Source organism: Epinephelus moara, chromosome 8 (genome assembly GCF_006386435.1).
Source record: "Epinephelus moara isolate mb chromosome 8, YSFRI_EMoa_1.0, whole genome shotgun sequence".
Classification (NCBI taxonomy): domain Eukaryota; kingdom Metazoa; phylum Chordata; class Actinopteri; order Perciformes; family Serranidae; genus Epinephelus; species Epinephelus moara.
In genome coordinates, this window is record NC_065513.1 from 25,402,435 (window position 1) to 25,416,243 (window position 13,809).

General features: G+C 40.8%; 1 protein-coding gene across 3 annotated transcripts in view; it reads left to right on the forward strand.

Annotated features, from left to right (window-relative positions):
- The window catches only part of frmd3 (FERM domain containing 3), a 93,082-nt gene that overhangs the window by 54,852 nt on the left and 24,421 nt on the right, over nucleotides 1-13,809 (forward strand). For all 3 annotated transcript variants that reach the window (XM_050050525.1, XM_050050526.1, XM_050050527.1), the window contains 4 exons: nucleotides 832-895; nucleotides 6,477-6,565; nucleotides 10,516-10,590; nucleotides 13,371-13,439. In XM_050050525.1, the coding sequence (XP_049906482.1) occupies nucleotides 832-895; nucleotides 6,477-6,565; nucleotides 10,516-10,590; nucleotides 13,371-13,439 (297 nt within the window). The remainder of the gene's footprint in view (nucleotides 1-831; nucleotides 896-6,476; nucleotides 6,566-10,515; nucleotides 10,591-13,370; nucleotides 13,440-13,809) is intronic.

The following is a 13,809-nucleotide window of genomic DNA, read 5'->3' on the forward strand; positions in this document are numbered from 1 at the left end:
TTTTTACGACACGTAAAAGCTTCAAAATTCACAAGTAGGGTATTTACTGACGTGTTTTATGTCGTAGAACAAAACCTGAAACTCGCTTAAGCTTTTGTTAACCACAGACCTTATTTGAGGCATTTTACCAAAATCCCATTCAAAAAACGTATTGACTTTTAGACGAGAGAACCGGAAGTGCTAAAAGCGCTAACAGAGTTCTGTGTTTACTGGCACACTCTATTTATCAGACTGAACATTTACAGAAGAAGGAAAAGATATCTGTCGGCTGTGATTGGTTTGTAACATGACTCCTGTCTGTCTGCTGAGCGTGGCCTCTTCCTGTGTCTGTCCTTTCAAATTAAATTCCCACATGATCCAGTCATATAGGTTTTAATTCATTTTGACAAGGTGCAGCTCCTGATAGAGTCACGTTGTTTTTGTTTTGCTTGTTGCTGCAACTAAGCAACCAATGAAATCTTGCCGACTAATGTTTGGTCAGCTATTAAAGGGCAGCCCTACTTGATGAAAACTGAAATCTGAAATTCAAATACAACACCTCAAAACTGCACATATGTAGAGTACCTGAGTAAATGTGCTTAGTTGCATCCCATCATTGTTAATAGGTAAAAATGTAAACAAACTTAAATGGTAATTCACACTGTTGACTGAACTGTATATCAAGACCTTAAGGACACTGTTACAGCTCTGACAAATAGACAATAATAATCATACTGCTCCACCCTTAATCTTATTCCGAAGAGTAAGTTTATTTTTCTCAGCAGTTAAGAGTCGACTTTATTTTTATCATTTAGCCTTTAACCCTGATCCTAACGTCATGGTTCTCTGCAGGGCTGACGTCAGCAAGCTGAAGTTCGAAGGGAAAACCTTTTACGTCATCGGGATTCAGAAAGAGGTGAGCGCTGCGTCCTCCTGCATGCTCTTTCTCCTCTAAAGGATAAAAATGAAGAATAAAACATGCTGTGTAGTTTCCTCCATCGAGATGATGACCTGTGTAGTTGTATATCGTAGTCGTCATCATCATGTTGCCCCGTTAGATCCCAACCTTTAACATTTGTGCAGTTCAGTACTTGTGGAAAAATGAAGACCATTACTGTGATGTAGATGCACAGTTACTGTCTGTGTTCATCTGATTCAGTTTCATGTTAGTTGACCTCTGAGTGTACTCTACATCCTCTATTCTCTTTCCTCCTTCCTTCTGTCTTTCCTTTCCCCCTTTCCTCATCAGTGTTACGGTTACATCAGATAAATGTGCGATGAAACTGTACTGTTTGTCTATGTAATCCTGTCCACCATCACACACACTGTATATGTGTGTGTCACTGTTTCAGATCTCCTTAACAGGCAGGATTCACTGTAACAGGATGGTGGGTGTGTTACGACTAACCTCCTCACTCGCATCATGTGTCGACTGTGGCCCAAATATGAGACTCCTTCATTACAGCCATGTTAGGACACGTATAACACTGTAAACAAGTATAAATTACATGACATCTGTGACATAAACAGGAAATACTGACTTCAGACATGTTGAATTTATAACTAGTACAGGTTTCTTGCATTTGGGACACGTTTCATCTGTACACTCGATGTTTGTCGTCCAGTTTGGAGCTGTGGTAGATTCTGTGCCTCATAAATGTGCATACCGCCTTCATTCTGTAAGAACTGCAGCTGATTGTGTCTAATGTTGCTGTCTAACATGTTTGTCTAAGTGTCTAATGGGAATAACAGTTTTTGGAACTGGTCCAGTATTGAGCGAGACAGATGCAGCCACAAGTGGTGAAACAGGCTGCAATATTACGACTCGGGGCATGTTCACACCCTCAATTTACGTCCACGAAAAGTGTTTATTTTTGCTGACGGGCTCAGACTTTTTTTAAACGTGTCTGAAACACATTAGGAAAGGATCCCTACAGAGATTAACATTTTTGTTAAATATTAAGATCCTTTTTGTTTAACCAGAATGGCAAAACCCACCAGACTCTATTTAAGTAGAGTAATTTTAGCGTGTACGGAGACAGCATATGTTCACAACCAAATTGACCCTTCGCTGAGTCCTGCCCCTGGACGCAGACTGGCCAATCATAACGTTGCATTGGGCCGGCTCAGACCAGGGTCCGACAACAACACAGCTGTGCTCCATTGTCCCTAATGCAGTTGTTTCAGATTTCCTTCATTTTCAAAAGGAAGGAGATATATGTTTCTTCCCTGTTCCAAAACCAGAATCAAACCCTGAAAAGTGTAGGGTTAGCTAGCTAGCTACTGAAGATATAGCCTACTGAATATACAACACAAACACAGGTCATCTGCACACATTGTGATGCCACACAGCTGGTTCAGTATCAGCAAAGTTTCCCTTTATATTCATTGTCTTGTGTGGCGATCAGCAGTGATGTGGTGGTTCACTTTTACACTGTGATCTGTAGCCTATAGTTCGGCTTTAGCTTCTAACTATCTTTGTCTTTTTAACCTGTTGTTGCTGCTGAGTCAGTTTGACATCCTGGCTATATCCTTCAAACACAGACTGTAGACCCCTCTGTCTGCTTCTCTCTGGAATCACTCTTTAATTTTTCCAAAAATATGATAATGTTTCTTCAGGGAGTGCAGTTAGTTACAGTGTGGACTCCGTGCTTACTCTGACAGCTTGTCGAACCATCACAAACCAAACCAAAGCTGGCGATAGTTGGAACAGCAGAAAGATAAACCATGACGGCTTGTGATAGTTTTATTACTGTATGTTTCTGTCGTCTTTGAATGAAGTGCTTGTTGCGATGATGAAATTACTGTGTATTTGGTGAGTCTTGTGGGTTTGGCGAAAGGATCTTACTCTTGAATAAAAAGGTCTATCTCTGTAGGGTCCTTTCTATTATGTTCTCAGGAACCTATAATGGTAATCTGAGTATGTCAGCGGCAAAAATAAACACTTTTGGTGGATATATAGGGTGCACTAATGTGTCGAGTGGTAACCTTGCAGCCTGTTTCGCAGCTCCTTGCTGCAGCCTTCTCGCTCAATACTGGACCAATTTTAAAAATTGCTGTTCCCATCAGTCACCTAGAGTAGAGATGAATAGATCTGCACACCTTCATTAGAAGTATTTTAATGCTCTGTCATGTTTCGAGCCAGCAGCTCTTCCTTGGACTTACTGTCTGAGCTATTTGGTGTGTGGCTCCATGTGTTTCTTCTCTGCCAGATATTTCTTTGATCCAGCACCCACTGCATATGACACTGGGATGTGTGTGTCTTTGTCATGCCTTTTCTTTACCCGTTAGTCACTTAGACACAAAAACATGGGAAAATAAGGTCCAGGTTGAAAAGACGCCACCCTCAACCCGTATTGATTCAGTCGGTGCTGCGTTAAGAATACTTAAAAATGGTCATTACTGTAGTTATTAAAGCCAGGTTGCTCTTTAATCTACCAATCAGCCGATCAATCAGCCAATCAGTCTCATAACTATCCTCTTCATTACAGAAGCTTAAACCATCTCTCTCATCTCTGCTTAACTTTGTCGATATGTCTGTCTGTTTGGCGACTCATGAATGGCTGAAGATGCAGTTTTATCTTTGTGTTTCTGTCTCTTCTCTCTGTGTGTAAACATAGTCATCACTGGTGAGTAAATACAAGTAGTCATAGTGTCACAAAACATTGCTGTACTTAGATCCTCAATTTGATGCCTCTCCTTATACAGTCCTGCCCTCACCTCACTTTGTGATTGGAAGAACCTTTTTCATCTTTTTGTTTGTCATTTTGATTTATATCACTTTTGTACAAACATGTTCATTCAGTTTATTTTTATTTTATTTTTTAAGTTGGTTTTAAGTTTAAGTTTTAGCTCATGTGCAAACAGTTATTTTGAGTCTTTGTCAATAAATAATCTGCTGTATGGTTGAAATTTTAATTAGCATCTCTGTCCACAGCCACATTATTAGAACAAGCTTCATCGCTCCATCATCAGTAAACTATAGACTATGCTATTCTGATGCATAATCTATATCTCTGTCCATTTAATGTCAGACACTGTGTTCAGAAACCTGTTGATTTCTTCATTTTGACTGTCTTTATGTGTGTGGGTGTGTGTGGGAGTGTGTATATTGTATACTTTTACATTTTTCAGTGTATTTTATCAGGATTTGAATTTGTGTATTGATGTGTAGTCTTCCACCGTGTGACAGGTCACTGCATGTTTCACTCTTTGCCCTCACCTCTGTTATTTAACCTGAAACACATTAACTTAAGCGTCCCACTTTGAGCTGACGGCAACTTTTCACGGCTTTATAACTGTAACGCTTGCCTGACATACAGTTTATCTACTGTATCATTGTTCTAAGCCCCCATTTCTTTAGTTACCTATTGGTGTCCCAGTTTTGAAAAATAAAGTTAATAGTTTATTTATCATTACACCAGGGGATAGCTATTTTCGTTAAAGCTCCAATGTGTAAGATTTAGGGGGATTTTGTGGCATCTAGCGATGAGGATTGCAAATTGCGACCAGCTGAAACTTCTACTGGTAAAGATTTCTTCAGTGTTTATTGTTCAGGAGATTTTTTCCGGGAGCCAAATTATCCGCAGGGGACTACACCCCTTAAAAACAAACAGACCCGGTGATTTAAACCGGTAAAAACACTCAAAAAAAATTAAGTTTCACGCTGTGAAGATCAGTCTGTTTCTGATGCTTCTCGGCATAGAGAGGTTGCTAACTATGGTGACTGATGCGAGATTGCTAATGGCCCTACCTAGAGCCAGTGTTTGGTTTGTCTGTTCTGGGCTACCGTATAAACATGGTGGTGCAACATGGTGGACTCTGTGGATGCGGACCTGCTTCCTATGTAGATATAAACAGCTCCAGTCTAAGCCTTAGGGTGCTTTCAGACCTAGAGTTGTCTTGCTTTGGTCCGAATCAGGGACTAATTTTGTTACAATTCCCTAGAGTTGGTTCGTGTTGTCACGGCAGCATTTACAAGCGGACCAGATCAAATGCCTTGCGTGAGAAAATTGCTCTTGATTGGTCAGAATTTCCATGCGGGAAAAATCCAGGAAGTAAACAAAACATTGAAGAAGAGTACACTTGCAAGATAAATGTGACACTTTCTAATGTCACAATGGAGGGACAACTACGCAGGTTGATTTTAGCGCTGGTCATCGTGGACTATATTGCTGTCATTGTTCATTTTAGTCAAACCATACAGTTTGAAAACGAGGTGCGGCTCCAACTAGAAAACAATGTTTTGATGCATTGGATGTGCCGAATGTGCATATTAAGGCAGTACAGGAGGAGGTGCACATTAATAATCCTCCAGGACTGTAACATGCTCATGTTTAACCCAAACAATGTGTCATGTGACTGCAGTTGGTTCGGATAGAGGTCGGAACACGTTCTCACCACACCAGAGTTTGTATGTAACCAGACCGAGACCACCTCTTCAAGAAGGTCTCGGTCCGGTTGTTTTGGTGCGGCACCCGAGTGTGACTGCTGTGTTCACACCTGCCCAAACGAACCGCACTTAGGGGGGAAAAACATACTTGAGTTCAATTGAACTGAACCAAACAGGGCAGGTGTGAAACCACCCTTAGAGAATCGCTGTGCTTTCCATACCTAGAGTATTACTACTAGAATTTACGGTAACGATACAACAGCGATTCTTATTTGCAGGTTATTAACCTATATGATAAAGAGAAGATACTTGTTACGTTTATTATATTCTATTTCTGACAGTATGTTCCCCTAAATCCAACACACTGGACCTTTAATGCAGTTGGTACTCTGTAATACAACGGTACAAGTAGTTGAGGAGCAATTCAATTAGCATCATAAAATGTTATGTCAGGCTTTAAAAGCACATCAGCCAAAGTGGGACCATAGACAATTTGTTAATGACATGCAGTCCTGGTACTCTAACAAACCTACACACCTACACACATACACACACACACACACACACACACACACACACATGGCCGCTGCAGCACATGTGTGTAAATCACAGCTACATACCTGATATAACTGATGTGTGACACTGAGGGGGTTGAGCAATATGGCTGACTAAGCGGCTTTAGGAAAATGAACAAACTGGATCAGAGCACTCCCATGTCATTGATCTCAGTGTTTCCTCTCTCCCTCCATCACCCTCCACCCCTGTTGTTGGGCGACATCGATCTGGTATCTCATATTACCAGACACACAGGACTGAAAAGTAGACATTTACAGGAATATATCCCTCCTCCTAGTCCATAAAAAACCATGTTCTGCAAACTACAAGCCCTTTTACTGCTGAACACCGTGGCCAAATCACTATATCAGTCTTACATCTTGCTAAGCTTTTGGCTTCGGGTCTGTGGGTCAGCATTTTGCACAGCTCCCTCTCACCATGTTCAGCACTTCTCTTGTCCTGATTCACACATCTTTTGGTAATCTTATTTCTCATCCTCGCTGTCTCTCTCTCTCTGTCTCTGTCTGTCTGTGTGTTTATTTCTGTGCAGAAGAAACTGGTGTTGACATTTCACACCTCGACCCCTGCTGCGTGTAAACACTTATGGAAGTGTGGAGTGGAGAACCAGGCCTTTTACAAGTGCGTCTACACACACACATACACACAAAGCCAGGATATATATATATTGAGCTGCTCTTGAACTCAGACACACCTGATACTGTAAGGCATTATTCCATTGCAAAATGTCCCTTTTTGGGACATTGTGGGACATATTTGTCGATTAAAAAACCAAGATACTTAACATAGAATTATAATATATTATAAATACTCAACTGAGATGGCACTGATCTTTTTGGTAACTGATGCTGCAGCTTTTGAATATATTTAAATGTAATCCATTTTAAATTATACCTCTGTCATTTTCCTTTGTCCCCTTTTCTGTTCGGTGCTCACAGGTGGCTAAAATTTACTTTCATTTAAGTTTCACTTTGATATTTAGCAGATTATGACTCTTTCATAATGATTCTCCTGCCTCTCTGTGGCTCTGCTACAATATGCTGCTGCCCTTCACTGAGGGAGCAGCTGATCGCTCCGAGGCCGTCGCTCTGAATTCACACAGACTTTTGACACTGCCAGCGTGTCAGAAATGGAAACAGGCTCCGGGTAAAGGCGAAAGTGAGAGAATGGAGACCAAACTTTGTCTGGGGTCATGGTTGCGACAAGGTTGCGAGCAAACAAAATAAATGAGCTCGTTGCCTCAGTCAGGGTTCAGAGGGAATTTCAGCCAGCAGTTTACTGCACTTGATAGTCATATAACAGCAGAGGAGGCTGTCAGACCTGTGATCACACTCCTTGAGTACGTAGTTACATAAAATATTCCGATAGTTTCATAAGACTTAAACTGTCCCTCCTCCTCCTTCCCTCTCCTCTGACAACCTTATGTCAACTAATGCCTGTGTCCAAGGACACGAATGAACTTTCAGCCTCAATCTTTAAGCCAACTGGATGGATGGATGGATGGATGGATGGATGGATGGATGGATGGATAGATAGATAGATATAGGTCCCAGATCTTGTTCCCAGGCTGCCTAATCCTGTCTAGAGGTGAACATGTCAGCACTGAGATGTTTCTAAATAATTTAGATGATGCATCTATACAGTGGACTAAAGAAAAGACACATGGCAGTTGGTTTGGTATCAGGTTCTGTAGGAAAACAAGGTATGTTTGAACAGACAAATCTGTCTGACCTGGAGATATCAGAAAAAATGTGTCTTAGATAAGGCACACTTTGCGGATAGTTAATCAAAAGAGACAAAGCAGCCATCTTCAAACATGTCTTTGAACATTTAAAGAGATGATTAGAAGGGACTAGGCCCGAAGGGAGACGTCTCTGTGGCCACATGACTTCCTAAACTGGGCCCATTGCCAATGATTTTGACTGTTTTTGTTTGATTGTTATTTGAACAAAACATGACATTTGATGGCATCACCTTGACCTCTCGGAAGCTGTGACGGACACCTTTCAATTTAACTAATTAATCCATTATTTGGAAAAATAATCTGCAGATTGATCGAAAATGATAATCATCTGCAGTTGCAGCCCAACCACCAAGGACGAGAAGTCTCTGAAGTGTAAAATCTGAACATCTGAAATTCCATAAGGACAGCAGGCCAAGTCCATCTGCTGCAAGACTGTGTGTTACAAATAAAAGCTCGAGAGCAGTGTGGACCTTATGGTGAGATTGTTTGGTCAACAAACACATCTCATTTTCAGGGACTGTAAGACTGCAGGAAATCCTGTCTGTGGACAAAACAATTCCCACAAAGACTAACAGATGTATTTTTTATTCATTTACTATGTTTTAGTTATTTTTAAATATATTTTGGGGGCTTTTTGCCTTTATTTGATAGGACAGCTATAGCTGAAAAGGGGATAGAGAGAGGGGATGACATGCAGCAAAGTGCCATTGATTAGAATTAAACACACTGCCACTGCAGTAGGGACACAGCCTTTGTGCATGGGATGCCTGCTCTACCAGGTCGGCTAGTGAGCGCCCCCTATACTTTAGTTTTGAAATATAGGATTTTTCATTGAATGCTGTTATGGTGAGCCAGTTTTCCCACAAATCTTGTGTCATCTTTTTTAAAGGGACACGCTAAAATCACAAATACATATTTTTCCTTTTACCTGTAGTGCTATTTAGCAATCTACACTGTTTTGGTGTGAGTTGCCGAGTGTTGGAGATATCAGCCGTGGAGATGTCTGCCTTCACCCAAATATAATGGAACTAGATGGCACTCGGCTTGTGGTGCTCAAAGCAGAGTGCTTCCAGAAATCATGACCCAGTTAGTCAAGATAATCCACAGACCTTGTTCTGAGCAGTGTCAAAAAGGAACTATTTTAATTCCACACACCAACCCACACCTACTGCTAGCTCACCCAGCACCACTGAGCTAGCTAACAATACAGCTCTGCCACAGAGGACACCATCAATTTTAACATCTTGCACAAGCCTCTTGTTTATGAGCAGTGTGCAGTGATAAAGTTGACAGGTGTAGTTCCTTGGAAAGAAAATAGTTCCTATGTGAAACTGCTCACAACAAGGTCTGTGGATTATCTTGAGTAACCAGGGCATGATTTCCGGAAAGAGACGTTGCTGTTGAGTCTTTCAAACATATTTTTTGGCACTTTGAGCACCACAAGCCGAGTGCCATCTAGTTCCTTTATAGTGGAGAGAAGGCAGACATCTCTACGGCTGATATCTTCAACACTCGACAATGGCCTCAACAGATCTTCATTGGCTAATCGTGTTAGCGAAATTACTGTTAAGTGAAGTGGCATTAAGGCTTAACAGCATTTTTAAATTGCAGCAGTATCAAGTATCACTAGGCTGACAACTTTGAAAACATGAAGCTCTTACACATCTTTCACAAATCCAGCCAAATACATCTAAAATATTAACATTAGGCTAATTAAAAACTTGCTAACGTTAGCATGACTTTTGTTTTGTGGTAGCTGGTATGGCTCAGTGTGTTTATTTAACCTTAAACAGTAGGCTTGTACTGTTAACGATCAAGGTGGGTCATTTCATCGACTGTAACTCATTTTTTAATCACAAAAAAATGTCTTATATTAAATACTCAGTGTCTTTATTGAGTCAAGGGCAGTCAAGAGAAAATGGCGGCTCGACCCCAAGTCTGAAAATGTGGAAAAGACGTGTATGTCATGACGTCAGATGCAAAGTCAGACATGAAACCTAAGCAAAACCTAACTGATGCACTTAACCTGAACTGAGAATAGCAAGTTAAAAGAGCAGTCTGTAATTTCAAGTTGATATAATCCACAAAAGTACTCTGCCACCCCTGAAGCACAAAACTGGATGAGATTCATACAAAATATTACATTACTTCAACTACTACTCAAATACACCTTTTAGAGTGCACACCAAAACAATCTAGATTGATAAATAGCACTCCAGGTAAGAGGGAAAATATGTATTTTTGATTTGGGGTCCCTTTAAATTACACAACGTGTAAAATCATTTCTAAAAAGAAAGCACAGTCATAAAGTTATAAAAGCGTTTTTATAACAGCCCTCGCCTGTATAGCCCTGGATATTGTCTATTGTCTGGATATTCTTAATGACAGCAGCTCATGTGTCTCTGAGAGGCGGACAGAGAGGGAGTGGATGTCATCTCGGATGTTGGACAAGCATCAGAGCAGCTTAATCAAATCGGAGTGAATTGAGTTTGTAAATGGCAGCCAAGCAGAGCTTTGTGTGTCCCACACACACTACGCAGAGCAGAGGTGTGTGTGTCTGTACGCCAGCGGCACCATCTCTGCTGCATGATAAATGAACCAAACAAAAAGGTTTGACCTACGTCTTGTTTTAAAAATAATAACCCTTGAAACACCTTCCTTTTCTGTTACTGAGAGGCTAGTCTGTACACAGGGTTAACGTCACAATCATAAACAAAAACCCATGAAACTGTTGTTTACAAGAATGAGTTGTTTGTGCATGAGGTGCTTTGTCATAATGAAGTTCTTTGTCTGCATCTCTTTTTGTTTCCTCCTCCCTCTCTGACAGGTGTGCAAAGTCAAGTCAGATAAAGACAGTTTCCAGCAGTAACATCTTCTTCAAAGGCAGCAGGTTCAAATACAGGTAAGACGGTATTCAAGTCAGTTTTCAGAAAAGGAGGAACATTTTTACAGGTAATGCAGTGACAGACAGAATTTTGACTGCAAAAGATGTGTAATGTGTGCTCAAGGAAAGTGAGCGAGATCTATATGTGCGACGAGAGTTGGAAAAGAAAAAACGGGGAGCCACAGGAGAGAAGGTTATATGTGAATTAAGTGGGAGATATAAGGATACAGAATCAGATTCAACCACTTGAGAGATTTTAAACATGCAAATTCATCTACGGTTCATCATCAGGTCATCACTCAACTGCTCCATCATTCTACTTTGCAATTATACTTAACCTTTTACTGTAGATACATTGCGAGTATGAGGAAATCCAACTACAGTGACCATCCTCTGACCTGAGACATTCGAATACCACACATGCTGATTTATCTTCAGCCCATCAACATGCCTCTCCTTCTTGTACATCAGCACCTACATCCAGCTTGGCGCTAGTTTCTGTGATTTTCTGACCCTAATATGACAAAATCTCTATATAAGTCTGGTATTGAAGCCATGTTAGCTCCAATTCTCCTCTCAGACAAAGCTCTTTATCGGGCTTACACTTCAGTCCGCTCCATTTCATCAGCTAGCTAAAGCAGTTTAGCTCAAGGGCTCAGTGATGAGTAATAGCATATGGTGGAGTTTGCTTTGAAATAAGCGAATTGGTCACTTGTGCAAATGCAAAGAGGAAAGACATTTGTGGTCCACAAATAGAGGCAGCTTTCTCAAAGCAGAACAGATCAGATCCGTATTGAACCAGGCCGATTACGGCTCCTCGTAAAGCTTTTTCCAGCATAGCATGTGTGTTTGCCAGCACACAGTATTGATGTGACTCTCATCTTGTACTATCAAGTGGATGTCTACCACCCCAGCTGTTTCATCTCACCCTCTAATTTACAACCCAACCATCAATCTGAGCAACAATAGACTAATGGGTGGGATGGTGGAGCCTGCTGGCTTGAAACAGGGCAGTCAGAGTCCAGAAACTCCAGTCACCCAACAATCAGACTAATGGAGCTACTGACCCTGCTGGCAGGAAGCTGCCAGCTCAGCAGCACAGAAACACCATTGATTGTGAGCAACAACTGCACAAGACAGATGAAATTTATTTTCTGATGTAGTCCTTTCAGTCAGACTCTCTTGTCTCCAGCTTGATGCAGACACAAAGACAAACATCATGCTGATTTCAGCAGCTTTTCATTGGCATCCTATCTTAATTTGAGTCCTCAAGGAGGACCTATTACCCTCATTTTCAGGTTCATACTTGTATTTTGGATTTCTACTAGAACATGTTAACATACTTAAATGGTCAGAAAACACCTAATTGTCCTCATACTGTCTTTGCGCTGACACCTGTATTCACCCTCTGTCAAAAATACTCATGTTTTAGCTCCTGTCTCTTTAAGCCCCCCTCCCAAAACAGCCCAGTCTGCTCTGATTGGTCTGCGTTTTTGGGTCCACTGTATCTCTGCATCTCTGCACTGTAATTACAGCCAATGACTGTAACAGAGGATACTGGCGATTTCTACTGTGAAAAGAAAACAATAAATGCTTCCAAACACAACCGGACATGTTCCAGCAGGAATATGATCTGAAATCATAGAGAAATTTACATCAGCATCAAGATTATGTTTCCCTGATGTTAGCATGTAGCTACATGTAGCAGTGTCGCCTATGTAATGTAAACACTTGAAGCAGAGTGCCTGGAGCAGACATGAAGAAATACGTCACAAGCACATCCTGATTTTGCCAAGTGGTTGTTGTCCTGAGAACATCATTTCATAGCCCTGCCTCAACCAATCAACGTTTGTGATGTCACCAAAGAGAGCACTGCTGCCAGAGCCCTGCAAAATATATACCAAACAGCTGTACAAAGAGGTGCAAAGTACAAGATGAGACCCAGCCTGAAAGTTTTACTTTAGTTTACACTAGTCTGCTGCTACAGACATTAAAATATATATTTGCTTTTAAGATTAATTGCTATTATTTTGCTGTCATGGAAATGTGCTCACATTAGCTTGCAAAGGTGAGCTAACAGTTAGCCAGGTAGGGTACTAACTCCTCATTATTAATTCCTTGATCATAACAGAATACAGTAACGTTAACTTTCCATCTTGCTCATTTTATAAAGGCCACTACAAGAAAATGTGCTCTTTTGTTTGGATTGTCAGAGACAGTGAGTCATAGATGTCTGATTCTGGCTGCCAGAGTAAGTGGACTAGCCGTAGCGCACTAGCATTAGCATGCTAACATTTTTTTTCCAGGACTGGGTCCGGTGACAGCAAGTATGGCATAATGAAAGTGAGGCTTTTAGGGAACCGATCTTAAGCACATGATAAACCAAGATAACCTATTAATGTGGTGGCAGCAATCACTGTATTATTATGTAACAGAAACTAGGGGAAAGCATGTTAGGTCCTCTTAAATACAATATGAGCCTGACTGAGGTCTGAGGAGTTCAAGTAGGTCTGTACGTGTGTCAATTAAAACAAGAGGTGATTGAACCTCTTATAGATTTTTTTCTGTGCACAGTAATGACCTGTCAATACTATTTGTTTGCTGCTTTCTGTGACCTTTGCCTTAGTCTATATGCTTTAAAAAACATTTTACTACTGTTCTTTTTTTTTCTTAAAGCCATTTGTAATGAAGCTTTAAAAAAGCAACAAGAACAACATTTTAATTACAGTATTTTTCACAGCAGTTGCAACCGTTTGTCTTTGTCTTTCTTGCAATGAATGTGTGTTTCTCTCTGTTAGTGGAAGAGTAGCCAAGGAGGTGATAGAGGCCAGCTCTAAGATTCAGAGAGAGCCACCAGAAGTGCGCAGGTAAGGACAAGTGATGATTCACCTGCACTCTCTCACACGCTTAGAAATTAAATTATTGCCGGTCTGCTTATTTGCAGTAGTACCCTACTACTGAGTGATATTACACAGGGTTCCCACGGGTCCTTGACATCCTTAAAAGTTAGCAAATTTTCAGGATAAAAAACAAGGCTTCAAAGGTTTTTGAAAACAGTTTTGACAAGCCATGCTGCTTGATGGCACTCTGCAAGTTAACAGTAATAAACTTTGATCTATGTCTCAAACTATGCCTTGTTTGGTCCTTGAATTTGACATAACTGGCCCTTGAGAGTCCTTGACAAGTCCTTGGAATTGATTTTTGAGTATTGTAGGAAACTTATTTACAAGTAAAAAT